At 35.8% G+C, this 18032-nt stretch overlaps 2 protein-coding genes across 5 annotated transcripts in view; one reads left to right on the plus strand and one right to left on the minus strand.

Moving 5' to 3' along the window:
- The window catches only part of LOC111507203 (uncharacterized), a 58283-nt gene extending 47937 nt beyond the window's left edge, over nucleotides 1-10346 (minus strand). For 2 of the 4 annotated variants that reach the window (XM_074185090.1, XM_074185089.1), the window contains exons 1-3: nucleotides 4807-4912; nucleotides 4294-4769; nucleotides 279-504 (exon numbers count right to left, since the gene is read on the minus strand). In XM_074185090.1, the coding sequence (XP_074041191.1) occupies nucleotides 279-504; nucleotides 4294-4697 (630 nt within the window). In that variant the 5' untranslated portion in view covers nucleotides 4698-4769; nucleotides 4807-4912. Of the gene's footprint in view, nucleotides 1-278; nucleotides 505-4293; nucleotides 4770-4806; nucleotides 4913-10111 lie in introns of those variants that run through there. The other 2 variants (XM_023162500.2, XM_023162492.2) reach the window with 2 other exon arrangements.
- A 337-nt stretch (nucleotides 10347-10683) lies between these two features.
- On the plus strand, nucleotides 10684-17816 carry LOC111507235 (stAR-related lipid transfer protein 7, mitochondrial). Its single transcript, XM_023162525.2, has 2 exons — nucleotides 10684-11720; nucleotides 17103-17816. The coding sequence occupies exons 1-2, from the start codon at nucleotides 10971-10973 to the stop codon at nucleotides 17706-17708; spliced, it is 1356 nt and encodes a 451-aa protein (XP_023018293.1). The 5' UTR covers nucleotides 10684-10970; the 3' UTR covers nucleotides 17709-17816.
- The last annotated feature ends 216 nt before the right edge of the window (nucleotides 17817-18032 follow it).

Below are 18032 nucleotides of genomic sequence, written 5' to 3' on the forward strand. Positions count from 1 at the left end.
TTCAGCAAGGGGTTCTCTCGCCTTTGCTACCTGCCAAAGCCACGATGATCCAAACTACATAGTATGTTGACAAACTTTCAGCTTTTATGAAATAATTAAGGCTCTTAGACCATATGTTGGAAATAGATAAACGAGCATTGTACACGGCCCCCAAGGAGGGACAAAAGTAGCAAGAATGAGAAATCTACCTCAACGTCTAGTCCGTGCTATAAAGTTTTTTTTCTGTCCTTTGTATTGGGGTAGAACTATTCCTTTCTACAACTGAAGAGATTCCTTACCATCAAAACATCTAAAATTGTGTGGAACCCTCTTTGTCTCCAATTGAGTTGCTGATCACCTTCACAGGGTTTGAACATCATCATGGCTCCTCGCGTGGATATGTCGTACCACGTTTTGCATGAATCCAAACAAGTAAAAAATTTGTGGAACCATTCTTCTAGTAACTTGGCAATCTTAAAAATGTCTTTATTATTGCCGAATTCTTCTAAAACCAATTCATTATACCTGCAATGAAAATGTGTGTTTTGAAACGATGTTAGTAAAACACTTGAGCAAAGGTTATATTTAAAAAAATTACTGAGCCCAAAATAAATTCCTACGGAAAGCCTCGAATGTTGAGGCTTCCAGCGAATTCGATCACTTTTTTATACAGTGGTGCTATCTAATTTGAGTGTCCACCTTTGGTAGGCGGGTTGGCTGTCCTTGATCATATTTCACTGCCTAAACCACTGCGCATGCTGTTTTTAGTGAGTGCATTGGCTTGGGATGTGGGAGTTGAGCAAACCGGCCATCGGATGCCTGCTTCCACGTAGCCCCGCTGGATACGGGAATGACATAATCACTTGTGGTTCTGTTATTACCTAACTGAATGGCATCCAAACGATGGCTTAATCCCAAGGTGTGTGTATCCGTGCCAAGAGGATGAACGACACCGAGCCTATCAGCTGTCTCTACGGAACCTTCGAGATACCGGGCGCCCTCTCGTCGTAGCATCGCCTTGTAACGGTAATGCGGAGCTCTGCCGTGAGTGACCTTCTTTCCCTAGCTACTCGTGGAACTTTTATGGACAGAGAAAACTTAAAAATTCTTTCTGATGCTGAGTCTGCAGAGGAGATGGATGTCGAGCTTAAGACTCCAGATGACCTCCCTGTAAATTTAGATCAGGAGCGAGAGCTTCTCAACTTTCCAACTCTTGAGGAGACGACTGAGTCGTCTCCTCAAGAGCGGGGTACCTTATTAAACCGCCTTGCACCAAATTCTTGAGCGGCGTACGCAGAATCTGTCTCAGGTGGAGGAACAAACCCCCATGAGCAGGTTAGCAAACGTTTGCGCTCAAGTGATGATTCACCAAAACCAGAGGCGAAAAAACCCTGCACGGTTGAATCTAAGGCATCGTCAGGTGTAGCTAACGTGCAAAAACCATCATACGGGAAGGTTTTCGCGGGTATCGAAGTGGGAATCTTGCACCTCGACTCTTCGACTACCTCATTAACGATGAAACATCAGAGCATATACTTTGTGCCTGCCCCGCTGGAGACGGAATCAGGTTTTTAGAGTTCTGCAGAGCCGTACTCTCACCATCTGACCTGAAAGATCACTCACCATACAAACTAATCAGCTTCGTTGAAAAGCTGGGTTTATTTGGTCGAGTGTGCATAGGTGTAAGCCACAATAAACTCTTGCGGGTTGCGGTAGAGGGTCGAATAGACCCACTCACTTTGGACCTAACCTGACCACCATTGGTAAACTTTGTTACTGTTGAAGAAACAAAATGGCTTGAATTTCAGAACCACTACAATTTATTACACACATGCAGACTCGAGAAATAATAAAAAACAATCGTGTATCGTGTTTTCGAGTTCTAAAAAAAATTGACATTTCGAATCGAATCCCCTGTATTGAATTTTTTTCTAATAGAAAATAAAATAACCCCCAAAAAATTCATCTTGACTTTTTGTTTATGAAAAATATCGTCAATAATGTAATGACTGAACGTCAAATGTTTTTATCGGTAGTTGAGAAACACATAATCGTACATCTACATCGAATGCCTTGAAAACAAATTGTCAAATAACGTCAACTGTTAGTTGTTGTTGACGACTTCGACCAAATATCACATTCCTAAACGTGTCCATTTCAGCACACATGAGACAGAAGAATGTTATCAAAGACAAGTAATGTAGGGATTATTCTCATCCCGATATGTCAAGCCTCAGAAGGTCATCTTCAATTCGTTCAGGTTTGGAGTCCAGCTCCCCTACCCTTTCGACTGATTAACTCGAAATCCATCTTCAATTTAGTCAGGTTGGAGCCTGGCTCCCTTACCCTTTGAACTGATGTTTGCCAGAAGGACAAACAGGTCATAACTGATATGGGTGTTAAATGGTATGGCGGCATGAATGTCCTCAGACATCAGTACCGTCCTTCACGGTGTACCCCTGTCTGGCTGGGGTGAATTGGATGAAAACGTTGTTCATCTTTCATCGGAAGATATAGGGGCCTCATTCGACAGAGTGTCGGGGCCTTCTATATCGGGAGGGGTCATCTATAGTATAATCCATATTTTCCCTGACTAATGAGTTTCTGCACCATCAAAAACTCTCTGATTTCTCGACTGGATGGACTGCCGAATGGAAGGCAGCTGCAAATCTCTGCGGATGGCTTCATTCCGCACGAACCAAGGAGCATTTACAATCATCCTTATTAGCTTGTTTTGTAACCTTTCCAGAATGGAAATGTTGGACGGAGCCGCTTGTCCCCAGACGCCTGAAGCATACATGATGACAGACTTGAACATCGTATTGTAGATGGTAATTTTGTTTTTAAGACTCATTTTTTATTTTCTGTTTATCAGAGGGTACAGACGTGCTATCCGTCCCTCGATCTTAGATTTGACGCACATTATGTGCGGGTTCCAAGTGAGCCTACGATCTATTAGAAGGCCGAGGTACTTTACCCGCGCTTGCCAGTTAATCACCCTTCCAGAGATTCTCACTTTTCTGGCCGGAAAAGATTTCAGTCTTACCATGGTTATTGCCTGAGTCTTATCCGGGTTCACTCAGATCTTCCAATCAAGGTACCAGCGCTCGAGGTCGTCCAATGCACGTTGCATATAGACGACACCGAGCTCCCGACCCAGGGAAGATGAGAGGAGAGCAGTGTCATCGGCGTAGAGAGATATCTTCACACGCTCGGGCCTCGGAAGGTAACTGGTGTAAAGTGAGTACAACGTCGGAGAGAGCACGCCCCCCTGTGGCACTCCAGCAAGGATCTCTCTGTTGTCAGACAGAGATCCCTCTACTCTAACCTGAAATGTCCTGTCTTTCAGGAAGGACCCGAGGTAGGTCGAAAGCGTTCAATTTATGCAGAAGACCTTCGTGCCAAACACGGTCGAAGGCCTACGAGATGTCAATAGGACAATATGTACTTTTTTATTAGTGTTCAACTCGCGGATGGTGTTTTCAACCAGCCTTAGAGCCTGTAACTCCGTGGAGTTCGACTGATTAACGACGTAATCCATCTTGATTTTATTCAGTTTGAAGCCTGGCCTCCTTCCCCTTTTAACTGAAGTTTGTCAGAAAGACAAATGGGTCACAACTGATGTTTGATGGTGGCATGAAAGTCCTTAGACATCCATACCGCCCTTCGCGTTATACCCCTACCTGGCTGGGGTGAGATAGATGAAGATATTATTCATCTGTTAACGGAGGACATAGGGGCCTCATTCGACAGAGTGTCGGGGCCTTCTATATCGGGAGGGGTCGTCTACAGCGTAATCTATAGCTTCCCTGACTAAAATATTTTCGTGAGTTTCAGCATAATCTAAAACTCGCCGATTCCTCGACTGAATGGAGACTGATTAACTGATTGATGACTGATTATGTCAAGCCTCTAACTGAAATAACATTAAATGTGTGTAGCGAGCCCCATCGGTGGCCAATATTTGAACTACCGGTTCAATACCTCCAGCCATCTTGAACGAAAATAGCGTAGTTAACACTATTCAGGTATGTAGCTGAATGTTGCATTACACTGGTCAACACAATTTAGGAATAGAGATGGATTCTCCGATACACACGGTGTTGAAGATTTCTGAAAAAATATTTTTGTATTATATCTGAAGAGGAGTACTTCGAAGGGGACGAAATATAAATTGATGAATAAATAAATATATTTAGAGAAAAATTAAAATTTACCTCCGTATATTGAACTGTAAATGGTATTTCAGTTAGAAGGTGCCTCTCGACAACATTCACATAACGAGAAAAATAACATCCCTGGAAAACCACTCACCTCTTTATAAAATATTTTCCAAACGTTCCAGGATACTTCAGCGCATCATCAACGTCATCCATCACTCTCGAGCAAATTTCGAATAATTTGTCAGTGGTATTTTTATCTACTACAGTACCATCAGACAGAAAGTAAGTATTATCATCGTATGTATTATGAGAAGGACTCAGCAGATCCAAATCTTTCACCATTTGGTAAACGATGTTTCCTTCCTCTCCGTGGACCCATTGGCCTCCCAAGTCCACCATACTTCCCCCAAACTCCACGGAATTTACTCTTCCGCCTATGCGATCTTCTGCTTCCAGAAGAGTGATTTCGTTGAATCCATTTTCTAGCAAGCGAGTAGCGGCAGCTATTCCTGAGGCACCAGCACCTATAATGACGATTCTTGGTTGCGTCGTCATTCTGAAAATTCGTTTCTCAATATGACACTTTCGAATGTAATGGAATTTTAGATATAACTTTTTAAAATCTCGGTTTTTGAGGATTTTTATTCGGTTTAAAATCTCGGATTGACTTATTGGAGTCAAAAGATTAATGTAATAATTTGATAAGATAAAAGCAATAATGACAAATCTCGGTTTTTGAGGTTTTTATTCGGTTTGTTACGTATATATCCGTATACGTATACACCGAGATAAGATAAATGGTTTTTCGTTAAAGGGTACACAAAAGATAACGGGACGAACATATTTTTTTAACCTTTCAGTGGGCGCATGTTGAAAATTACATAAAGAGGCGCGTTTTAGGATATTCGATAGGTTTTAAGTAAATTGTGATATGTACTTGAATAAAACACATTTTATAACAAATATAAAAGCTTTAACAGATGCAAAAAATAATACAAAAAAATCAAAAATGGAAACAAAAGAGATTATTTCACAAAACAGTATAAAAATAATGTTGATCACTTAGTATTAACCTAAACAAGTAGAACACATACAAGTAGCGTGCTCTAAGCACATAAATTTATGACACTTTTTACAAAAAAATCTTTTGCATGGTGAATTGCTTGACAGTTTATACCACCTACGTTTAGACAAGCGTAAAAAATCACCATCGGCCATATCCGTGTTGATCTGGCACAATTGTATGTTGCGCATAACTTGTCTACAACATCAACTCCTCCTTTGGTCTTGTTATATTGTGTCAGTTTTCTCTGAAGGCAAAAATAGTGGATTTTTCGGGACGATTTACGTGAAGCAATTCGGGAGGTAATTCTCAATTTTTTTTTTTAAAGTTCCCACAACAGTTGGCCCGTAATTTGTGATAAACCTGTCAACTAATGGTATACTCATGAACCAGTTATCCATCGTGATGTTCCGTCCCGAATTATGAATTGGCTGGCTTAGTCTCTCAACAATGAACTGCCTTGAATTCTCTACGAAAAATTGCCCCTCTGGTTGACGTCCAACATATTATACTTCCATGTTGGCCGTATAAAACATTTTTGCGTCACATAAAGCAAATATTTTATACTGTATTTATTCGGCTTACTCGGTATGTATTGACGAAACGGGCACTTTCCTCTGAAGGCTTCCAATTTTTCGTCAATGGTAGTAAACGCAGATAAATTATATCCATCTTTACAATTTTTCACAAACATGTCAAAAAATTGACGTATAGCTGCTAGTTTATCAAAACGCTTCCTTTCTTCACGACTGTCCTTGTCATCAAGTCTGAGACATCTTAGAAGGAACTTGAAACGTTTGATTGACATTGTTAGTCTGAAAATCTCAATGCCCTTACCGTTGCTCATCCATAAATCATCTAAATTTAGATGATTTGCTTTGTATTTTCCAGAAATATATAAGAGTCCGATGAGAGCTCGAATTTCATGTATATTAGTAGGTCTAAGATCTATCTGTCGAGTGTAGGAATCAGAAAGGAATTCAATGTATATATTCTACAATAATCTGCAGCATTTCAGCATTGAAAAAAAAAATCCAAATTTCTATAGCAGTCTTCAGTTCTCTAGTAGCTTGCTTTGGTCATGGTAATTGTTTCAATAAATTGGCGCGCTTTGATCTTTTTCGTTTATTAGAACACGGCAACCCATTCCACCTCGTGCCATCTTTTCCTGTATAGACTGGTTCATTCCTCCTTTCATCTTCTTGTCCTGATACTTCTACCGAGCTGAAGGTGTCTCCTTCATCTCTATCGCTTCTTTCTTCCTCATGATCAATTTCGTTGAGGTCCACCTCATCGTCTAATTCTTCCTCTTCATTTTCATTGTCTGAGAGGCCTTCAAGCATCATCCTTTCGAGGATCTCCAGCTCGCGTTCATAATTATAGGACATTGTATCTGAAACAAAGTGTAGATTGTAAAAAGAAACCTAATGAGGCGCGCGCGGAATGACGTTCCGCTAATATTTTATTTTTCACTTACGCTATTAGAAAATTATTTTGATAATAATGAGAAACATAGAGAAGTATAAATAGATCTATTTACCTATAAACAACTGATTTAAACTTACCTTTTCATACACAAGGTAATAAAACAAAAAAATTACGTGCAAGGGCGCGCGCGGATTCAAATTCCTCAAGGACCTATCTTATTCACGTGTTATTGCTTTGAGCTGTCGCGGCGTACTAGAGTCATATGTAATGAGTTGAGAAGCTAGAGGGAGCCAGGAAGCCTACTTGTCAAGTTTAACAAAAATACAAACGATAGTATGTGTGTGCGGACTGACATTCCGCGTGCGCCCATTGAAAGGTTAATACTCATCAACACTTTTTGTTTAAAATCTGTTTTTCCGTTAATCAGCTGTCGCCCTCATACGAACGACAAATTTCAGAAGTTGAGAAACTTGTGCGAGCTAAGGACTAACGAGGTCTTACCTTTTAACGTGTGATTCCTAACACGGTTGCAAAATCATCCCCGCTTCAACCAGATAAATTCTCTCGAGAAAAATATCTGGTCGAGGCGGGAATCGAACCCACGATCTTCCGATCGTGAGTCGGGCGCACTACCATCGCGGCCAATTTCACAACAAAGTGTGAAAAAAAGTGACAAATTGTGAAAAACCAAGAAAGTACCCAATAAAAAAACTTTTATTAATATAGAAAAGTGCTTAATAAAAATAACTTATTAATATAGATTAATATAGAAAAGTATTTAATAAAAATAACTTTTATTAAGAAATTTTCTTGGTTTTTCACATTTTGTATTCAATCGAGGACCGCCTGCCCGGTACTGACGATGCCCAATAGGCTGAAACAGCTGTCTACCGGTGGCTCTTAAATTGAAATTAATTATCTGCGAGCGCTTTCGACAGTTGGTAGTACTGTCATCATCTGGCACTCCTCAAACTGACCCATGCTTGTAAAAAAGTTTAAGGAATATAAAGTATTGATACATTAACAGCATATGGGCCAATTGCATTTTTTTGACCTTCAAGGTTATTACTTGATTGCGTGATAACCAAAGTGGCAAACCAGACTGTTACCAGATCGCATTTTCATTATCTTCGCGCATTTTTTGCGCAAGTTTTTGTACATTTTCTGCTCAACTCTCACACTGCCACTTTGCTTCACCAAAGCCTCGTGTGTCAGACCCAATACGATTCAGTATTACACTCCACACTTGTTTGTGTAAACAAACAATCGAAACGAATAGACCAAAACCAAGATGGATAGAAACACCGTGGTGTAATCACTTGGAATTCTCCCTATGCGAAATACTTTAATGATCTACGGCACTATTATTAAAATAAAGAGATCCAAATTAATTTGGCATTCCTTTCACAGACGCGCTAAGTGAACGCCAATGTTTACATTTGGAAACGATTCTTGTTACATATATCAACAGTTCTCGCGTCGAGAGATTTTAACAAAACGAAAGCAAATTGGGTTTCATGGATATTTACCAAATTCATCTTTTGTTGTTTTATGTTCTGTGCCCAGTCATAGGTTCACAATTGATCTGTGCTTGATCGTTCCATGATATTTGATAAATAATCAAAATGACAAATGAGTGGAGATGAGAGGAAATTAAGAAAAACCTAACCAGAGAAATGAGTATTGTTTTTATTTGATACATTTTATATTTTTGTATTTTTTTTCTATCATAAAATAGATAATTTGTTGAGATTATAAATATCTGAATCATTATGTCTTATTTAAAAATTATATTCTAGAGAATTTCTAGTAATGGTGAATACATCTCATTTTTATTGCAAATATTAATGAGTGAACTTTAAAAAAGCAAGAGTAGACACTGACAGCGAATCAGAAACAATAAGCGCTGGGAAGTAGTGGAAGAATCGGAGTATTAAAACCAATTGCAGAGGTGAAAATTAAAAATAAATGTTATTTAAGTTTGCTAAAAAAAAATCTGTTCACCATACCAAACCCACTAGTATTGTGAAAAATATCTTTCAAATTCAAAAGACACACTCTCCGAACCTGTGCGTTTAATGGCAGTTTATGAAAGGATAGTACTACCAAGCACTGTGCTATTGTTATAGTGATTTGTGAGGAGCTCACCATAAAAACTAAGTTTTTTTAAACTTTAGAACTAAATAAAGTGATGAAAATAGTTCTTGTAACTGTATGATTGAAAATTTTGAAAAAAGTAAATTCATCTTTACATAACTTTGTAGGATTTCCAAGTTACACCACCAATGTTATGCTCGGAGATCACTCCTTGATGACTTTATTGGAAAAAAAATCTATATATTGTATACATCAAATGTTCTTGTTACTTTATACACCTTCCAACTCCATATGTTTGAAACTTCCTAGATCAACTGAAGTCTAATGAGAAATATTGAAGTGTATTTTAGTTGCAATACTGAAATGCAAGAAGCTTCTAAAGACTTTTAGATAATTTTCCAAACAGACCTTTACAAAATGAACTCACCAAGTAAAACTAGGTGATTGAGTCAAACAACTCATATACTTATCATGTCTTGAAACATTATTTCATCAGTATTGATGAAGGTAACTTATATAAACGATGAATGATATGCTAAATACTATAATTCTTTTATAAGGATGTATCTTGAGTTCGTGTCATGGTATTAGGTTTGACAAATGATTTCAATCTGATGTTCCAAAAAGCACCTCTTTTGTAGTACAATCTAAAACCAGAAGTAAAAATGTTACCTAGGGAATTACCTGTGTTCAAATTACATGTAACAAAGCATAGAGATCTTAGACATTTTGTGTTTTGAGGGTGGAAGCCCAACAATGCTATTTTGGTAAAGGTTGCCGAAAGCATTAAAGATTTTTCAAGAACATTAAGCGTTTATATTTGCAGGCAGGTAGTAAGAATGCCTAGCTTACTTATCGAATATAGGGTGAGTCACTTTCATACTGAGGCAGGAAACAATTTTCCTACTAGTAATCTGATCTTTATATTTCACGAAATATATTTGTTTCCTCTTCAATTTCCAACCACAGAGTTTTTTGGTCTTGATTCACGTATGTACTTATTTTTCAATGAATTTGAGTTTCGCGCGTTTCGATCGGATTTTGCGCATTTTTGACATTTACCCTGCGCAAAACAATTTTGACTTGACAACACTAATGTTAACATATCTATATGTTAACTCAATGTTAACAACACTAATGTTAACCTATATGTTAACTCAATGTTAACAACACTAATATTAACATATCAATATCCTGAAAACCCTTCCCCAACAAGAGTCATATTCATTTTAGTATTTGTTACATTACAGGAACTAATAAATGACACTCTTTCAACCTCCTCATCAGCGATGTCTCTTATTAGGTTTTCACTATAAATTTAAAAAGTTTTTGTTTCAGCGGCGGATAATCGCCACTATTCATGATTGTCAATTTGACTTACCTTATGATACAGTACACGAAAATAACCTGTGTTAGGAATAAACTACGGAATGAAATATTACCAGAAATAGCACACCTGATTTCTCGTCTTCCTAATAGTTGTATCACTACACCAACGTCCAAAAAAATTATATATGAACACTATTACGATAAGTCGATCGTACACAGAATATATTAACAGTGTACCCAACTGCAAATTACAAAATGACACCTGCTGGGACCATCAAATCTCTACACGCTATAGATGGTATATAGTATTTGAGTTTGATATATCATTTATAACAGAGGCTATTTGAGTCATTTGTTCCATTTGTACTTTCGAACGGGAACACAGATTACAGAAACACTGTAATACACGTTTTTCCACAATTCTGTTACCCAAACAATTCGAGAAAACTAAAAACACAAAAATGTCTTTAAAAAAATATTGTTAATGTAATATGCTAAAAATCATGTATCAGAATCCCAAAATTTTATAATATGCAACCCAAAATTTTCACATCATAAGTGACGTAGATCTCTCTATCCTTTTGTGGTTATTGTACAATGTTCTCTCTTTAATACTTAGTCCATATGATCAATTATTTCCATAAGTGCTTTTGTTTTTTTGTACATTTATTTCAAAACAGTACATGCATTACTGTCAAAATTTCAGTGCATCATCCAGCCATGTTCGAATCATTTTCGTACACTAATTTGTATAAATAAACATCAGTAAAGGTAATATCACTCATCACTTTCAATTCAAGGAAACTATTTTGTGGAGGGCCAATTGATTGTGTCATCATCTTATATCATAACCTCAAAGTTAGCATTCCCTCTAAACCAGGAAGGCTTAGCCCATTTTTCTAGTCAGTCTCATGATTCGTCAACAATTAAAAGAATTCAAAAACGTCAAGAAAGTTAACAAGCGAGTTAAAGATTTCTTGAGGAATGGCTTCAAATTATTTCTGGAACCCCCGATGCCATCCAGGAGTCAAAGAAACAGTGTCTTCAAAGTATGGGCTCATCATTGTGAATGTGTAGTCGCTCATAGGTTGAGAAGATGTCACCAAATGTTCAGTTTATATTCGAAATGGTGGGAGGAGACAGCATTAAAAGATTTCATCAAGAAATTGAAACAAAGTCTCACAAAAAAAGGAAAAGAATTTGCCCTTGGCGCAGTCGGCATTTCTGTAATCAATTGGGATGAACAGAGAATACCCGAACAAGAAATTAAAGAGCATGTGAAGGAATTTGATTACATCATGAAACTGAAGGAAAATACGATATGTTTAGCTTGCGACCCTACGCAAAGATCCGAGATAAATACAAATATTTGCAAATGCGGCACCAGTGGTAAACTTTCAACGAAGACATATGATGACTGGGTTCCTTTTGTCGAAAAACAAGATCTAATTATTTGGAGGAGGCTTCATCCTTCAGGCCATTTTGAGTACAAAGTATTCGGTTCGTACAATGATGTATCTGCAGAAGACTTTTTGAACGTACAAATTGATACTGACTATCGCCGAAAATGGGATAATACCGCCGTTGCTTTAGAAGTGGCAGAAACAGACCCTACTCCTAGTTCTAATAGTGATATAATCTATTGGGAAATGCTATGGCCAGTAAGTAAACTCAACAGCTTCTTATATTTAATTATGCTGCCAATAGAATATATTTTTTGCCTTCTTGGTGAGCAAATATTCTTATCTTGACATAAAATGGTGAATATGAAACCTAACTAATGTTAATCTGATTGGTTGAAACACAGATATCAAAGAAAATAATGTTTCACACAACTGGGGTGTTTTCCCCGCCGATATGTCTAACATTTGTCCCCCTCTAAATCTCTTGGAGACTCTTACTCTCCCAACTACAAGTCTTTGTTGACGAACAGCATATTTTTACATTTGAATCAATCAAAACAGTAGTAGTGTCTAGGTAAGTATCACACTGTTGGATATGTCGAAGGCTTTCGAAACTGTTAACCTAGACGGCCTAACAGCTCTATTCTATTGAAGTTCAACAGTCAATTCTATGCTAGCTCAGAAGCATAGAATTGACACCATATTCTGCAAAAGTTTGCAGAATGTTACTCTTTTCCTTAACTTCAAGCCTTGTCAAAAAATCAATGCAATAATCAGAATAATCAACGATTTTGTATCCAGTAATAGGTGGACTGAGAAAATTATTCACTCCTATATCCTCTAGAAGTCAAAATATCATTTTAGGGTGGTCCTTCAACTTAACCTGGCTTGATGAAATATCTGTATGTATTGAGATTGTACCCATTCCTTCTGTTTCTGAGGATATAAATCAATAAAAATATGCTTTATTACCCAAGACTTGAACATCTCATTGGCAGAGTCTAGTGAAGTAAAACGTGTATATGTGACATTAAATTAACAAATACAAGATATAAAATAATACTTGGACACAAAAGCAGAGTATATGGACAGAACAATATTAGGCCCAGCTGAACATATACAATTATGAGTATTGAGTAAATGTAAATATATAATGCTACGTAAGGAACATTGATAACCATTTTGTGTTGATTTCAATAACTTGTTTACACGAAGCTACGTACCAATTACCTTGTTAGGATTTGCCTTGTTAGGATTTGTCCACACTATAATAGGGCCTCATAACAAGGAATTCTTTTACTTTTTTCTGAATTTTTTTCATTATGTATCAAACAACTTTCGTGCTAAACTAAGGGCAAGGGCTAGAGTAGGTGTTGGAAGGGAAATGAAGTGAGACTGACATGTACTATAAGTTGAGGTGGTGTTAAAATGATTTTTATATTTTTTGTGGATAAGACACTGTTTCCAAAATAAAAAGACATACTAAGGTCAGAATTTTTTGCTTCACAAATAAGGGTCAGCATGAATCCTTGCATAAATATTTGATGGATCTTTTCTGCAGAGAGAATACCATATTGAAATGAAATTGTGCACAATTTCCCCAGAAACAAATTCCATAACGTAAATGTGACTCAATTTGTGCAAAATAAAACGTTCTTGTACTAACAGTATCTAACTCTCTTGCAACAACTCTCACTGCATGACATCCTGCTGCTAGTCTTTTACACAATTAGTCGACATGGGAATAAAAGTTTAGATTTTCATCAATGTGGAGTCCTATGGAGCTTTACGTCTCTCTTGATGTAATTTTCAATTAGCAGTCTGAATTATCGAAACAATCATTGCAAAAAGAACCTACCTTTCCTTTAAAATACTATTAGCCTTCAAACGGGATCTGGACTATGGGCAAGGCTGCAAAGTGGACAAAATCAATGCATACATTTCATAACATCGGTTTTTCCTAAAGTACACACAACATGTACATCAGGAACTGCAACTCAATGTAACTTCCAGAGAATCTGCTCCCTATCTGAATAGTGGTAGTAGTAGTAGTTTATTAAAATAGGAATTCCTAGTATACACTAATAAAAAAACATTAAACTTATTCAATATACATTCACTTAAGATTTAAAATACCTTTATATATATAAAACTATAAAATTGACGCTCATATTAGTATGTAGTTTCATATAGAAGAGTTACATCAATAAAGTATTTGAAATTAAGAAAAAAAAGAGTTCACTTGAATATAAAACGAATCATTAATATTGTATGCCTAATAAACAACATTAGGGTGATTTCTGATGTATTAAATTAGTTGTGTTTAAACATTGTTACTGTCCTTGCATTTTTTATCATTTGTGGAAGTCTATTATAGAAATCTAAACCTTTGAAGAACAGAGAATTCATGGCCATTTTCAGATTCGTTTCAATTATATGGAAATCTACTCTATTTCTAATGGAAATATTGTTGATTCAAAATAAAGAATTCATTAAAATACTCCAGATTCACCATTGTGAATTTAATGCGTCCAGCATTAAAGCTATAGGTGTTAATTTAATTCATTACATTCCAGAATTACCCTCATCCCTCTATTTTCCACTTTTTGTAATTGAGATTTTTCATTCATCGTTAGCTGAAGACAATAGATTATCAACATATTTAGGGGAAATTGGTTTTTGAGAAAATTCTAAAGTTATTCACATTTTTTCTTTGAAGAGAAAGAAGTACTCAGAAAGCCAAAACGCTTATTTTCCCGTAAAGTAAATTTCAATTCTGTCAGCCTGTTTTGCATCATATGTTTTAGCTGGATTAGTATGATTTTGAATGTACTCAATCTATTTGTGTGCAAGTATCCATATCATTCATATTATGCATGCTTTATTATTGATATCAATTGAAATTTGATTGGTTGAAATTCAAAATGAACTTAATAGCAGGGGAGCCCAGGATACAAAATGGGGATTTACTCGAGCGTCATTGAGACATATTAGGTTGCAAAGCTTAGATGATAAGAAGAAAAAAATGTATATAATATATACCTTTTCATCAGTGGGGGAAGTGGCTATAGATTTTTAAATATGTAAAAAAATACTGTTGCATGAACATACTCGAGCGCGTCAGATATTGATAGCATCAATGTCCTACGTATTTCAAATAATGTTGGTATGTTAATCTGATCGTTTGCATGGTGTGGGTGGTTGTACGTAAGGGTTAAGCGTGAAAAGAAAAAAAATTAATCGAGCGCGTCAGATTTTCTAAGGGGGTGTTAAGTGCAACAAAAACAAGGTCTCGTTCAATAATCTGACGATTTCGATCTGACGCAAACTCGCGGCCATTATTATAATGTGCAAAAAAAATTGACATTTTGAAATACTCAAGCGCGTCAGATTAAGATATATATGGTTCATCTTTATGTTTTAGACGTGCTGTCTCATAATCTGACGATCATCTAGAGGGATTCGCTTAATCTGACAAAAACAATATTTTTTTTTTATTTTTTTTTAATTCATTGAAATTAATTAATCGAAAAGCTCAGGAAATAGCATGCAAATGAATAAGTGTATGTTTTTTGAGTAGAATACTTGTATTTATAAGAAAATAATTTTTAAAAAATGCTCAGAAAAATTGAATTTTTTATAATCAATTGATTAATTAATGGAGAAAAAAGAAATGAAACTTTCTATGTTTTTCACCAATTTTATTTGTAACTAACGTTACTGCAGTCGTCCTTGTATAAGTTTGAAAATGTCCTTATAGGACGAAACTGCAGTAACGTTAGTTACAAATAAAATTGGTAAAAAACGTAGAAGTTCAATTTCTCTATTCTTCATTATGATTTCCTAACAAGTAGTAACGGCCACACCCATCAATTAATTGATTAATCAATCATCATCTTCATCACGAACGAGACTAAAAGACTAAAAAACACACTTTTATAGCATGCAAAACTAAACAGTTGAAAATATTTATTTTAATAAGCTTGAAACAAAGAATGAAAAATACAAGTATTATTGTGAAAAAAGCGACGGGTGCTTGATGTACAAAAAATATGGCACACAGCGCCATATTTCGATTTTCTTTAAATCGTGTTTTTTTAGTTCTTTAAACCATATTTATTTTTCAAACAGACCTCGTATTTTGGCAGATTGATCTGTGTGGAATCAGTTGACATTGAAAAAGTTATTTTAATCAGTTTGTTTACAGTTGCTCCTAATACAAACAAATGTCTGAAATATCAGTGTCATTATCAAATTTATTATAGGAAATGTACTGGTTGTTGTTTTTTCTTCAGATATCATTAGTGTACTCAAATGGAATTTCATATCAACACTTTTTATTGTACAGTTTCCTATGAATGATATTTCTTGAATTACTTACCAGAAAGGATGTTTGTGAAAAATAGAGACATATGTACTGTAACAATAATCTATAACTGTCAGCTGGATGTACAATCTTTTCAGTCTTTTCAAATGATTTAAAGAGTTCTAAATACACATTGTTAATGTTTGCAAGTCTCAAAATTCTACCTAGGCTCATTCTGGTCATAGTTGGTTTGATGAAAGGGTACTTTGAAGATTTCTGTATTTCTTGCTCTCTTTGGATTCACATTTAAAGTTATAAGTTCAACAAGTTGTGAATTAGTGTAAGATCTGATTCTAATCTTCTATGAGCCATAATATTCAAGTTAGGAATGTCCAATGTAACTTTATAGTTATATTCACCAGTATGATATCCCAGTTTATATGCAGAGCCCCTTGAAAACTTGTTTTGAACATATTCAAGCATTTCAATATCCTCATTATATGAAGGTCACCAAATGGGGAATGTTCCTCCTGACGAAAATCAAGTAGTTTTCATAAAAGAACTCTAAAAAATGCATTTTAAACTTATCATCTCAACCTTTTTCTTTAAAAAATTATTTAAATACTTAAAAAAGAGGAATGAAATAATGCATTCAACATTTAAAGAGATTCGTTTCTATTTCACCATTTGGCAACATCGGCTACAGCTAATAAAGGACAATGAATCTGTTACCTGTAAGAGACAAACAAAGATGACATATTTCAGAGGCGTACTGTTCTGTTTACTTATGTTCCGAGATATTCTGTGACATATGACATTTTGTGCACCTAACCTATCTTCCTCTATATAAATAAATAACAAAACAACTGTTGTTTATGCGGCTTGTGGAGTTGGTATTGAACTATAATTTATATTTTGCCTTAATTGTTGATTTATAAAGATAATTTTCCTTTTTTAAAGTAGAATATCTAGGTACATATAAAATTATTTCAACTTGATATAGGCGCTGTTGCCAATATGTGAATCAGAAACAAATCCCTTTGAAAATTAAAACCCAACATTTGAAACATCAATTTGAATACTTTTCGAAGTGAATTTGAAAAACTCATGAATTAAACTCAACTTCATTTTGTTCAAACTTGCATTTGCTGTAATAACCCAAATTGAGGAACATTCCCCATTGTGGAGTTGAATTTGATTATTGATCTAACAATCCAACATTAAAAGGTTTTTAAGGGAGAGAGAGATAATTCCTCTGCAGATTTAAGAGTGAAAACTAATATTTTTAGTGCTGTTGGGAAATGAATTATTGTTATTTTCATTGTAATTTTCAGAGACTATTTGTGAATAGAGATTATGTCTTCAAAAGAAGATACCTAGTGGATGAAGAATCCAAAACCCTCTTCATAATGAGCAAAAGCACAGAGCACCCGAATTTTCCAAAAAGACCGGATAAATACAGAATAGAGGACTACTGGTCATGCATGGTCATAAAACCTTACGAGGACATGAAAAAACCTGGTTTGGAGTTCAGTTTGACGTACTTTGATAATCCCGGCGTCAATGTACCCACATCAGTAACCACTTGGGTAGCAACAAGAGCAATGCCTGATTTTCTTGATCGGTTACGAGACGCAACGAAACATTATAAAGATTACTGTTTGACAGAGGGTCTTTCTAAGGACTGCCTTGCAAAGGTTGAAGAAGAAAGGGCCGCAGAAGAGCAGAGGCAGCGAGACAGGTTGGATTATTGCGAGTTTCTCAGACCTACAAATGGCTTGAACCAGACACCTGGAGTTGAGCGGCGTCGAAAAACACGTTCTGATGACTTTACACAAAATGAGGACAATAGTCAGTCTGAAGTTAATTCTGCCAAGTCGAATCAATCAGAAGATGGTAATTTTTGGAAGTATTTGCATCCACTGTATTATTTTCAGTGACAATTTTTAAAATATCGTAGTCATTATAAGACTGTACTAGAAGTATATAGTTGGACCTAACGATTTTATACAATGTTATGAATTAAATTTCAATTATTACAAACTAAATTAGTTTTATTAGTTTCTTCAAAGGGTATGTTGGATTTCTGGATTGCTGAAATTTTTGGGTAATTTATTTAATTGGGTTCTACGAGCTTCTTCAAGTTACTTTCAATAAAGGGTGTCTTTTAACTGAGAAATCCTGGCAGAAATGTGAAAGAGGGTGCCAATATTATATTTTCTAACAAGAACAACACCGTAGCTGATGTGTGAGTGGAATAATGC

Source organism: Leptinotarsa decemlineata, unplaced genomic scaffold (genome assembly GCF_025532065.1).
Source record: "Leptinotarsa decemlineata unplaced genomic scaffold, Ldec_3_MD MMD2_tig00026361_RagTag_RagTag, whole genome shotgun sequence".
Taxonomy (NCBI): Eukaryota; Metazoa; Arthropoda; class Insecta; order Coleoptera; family Chrysomelidae; genus Leptinotarsa; species Leptinotarsa decemlineata.

What these genes read in the sequence shown, in the direction of transcription:
- LOC111507235 (XM_023162525.2), top strand. Translation starts at nt 10,971, where the DNA reads ATGATTCGTCAACAATTAAAAGAATTCAAAAACGTCAAGAAAGTTAAC. An exon ending in ATTGGGAAATGCTATGGCCA is followed by an intron (nt 11,721 to 17,102) that starts GTAAGTAAACTC and finishes TGTAATTTTCAG; the next exon opens with AGACTATTTGTGAATAGAGA.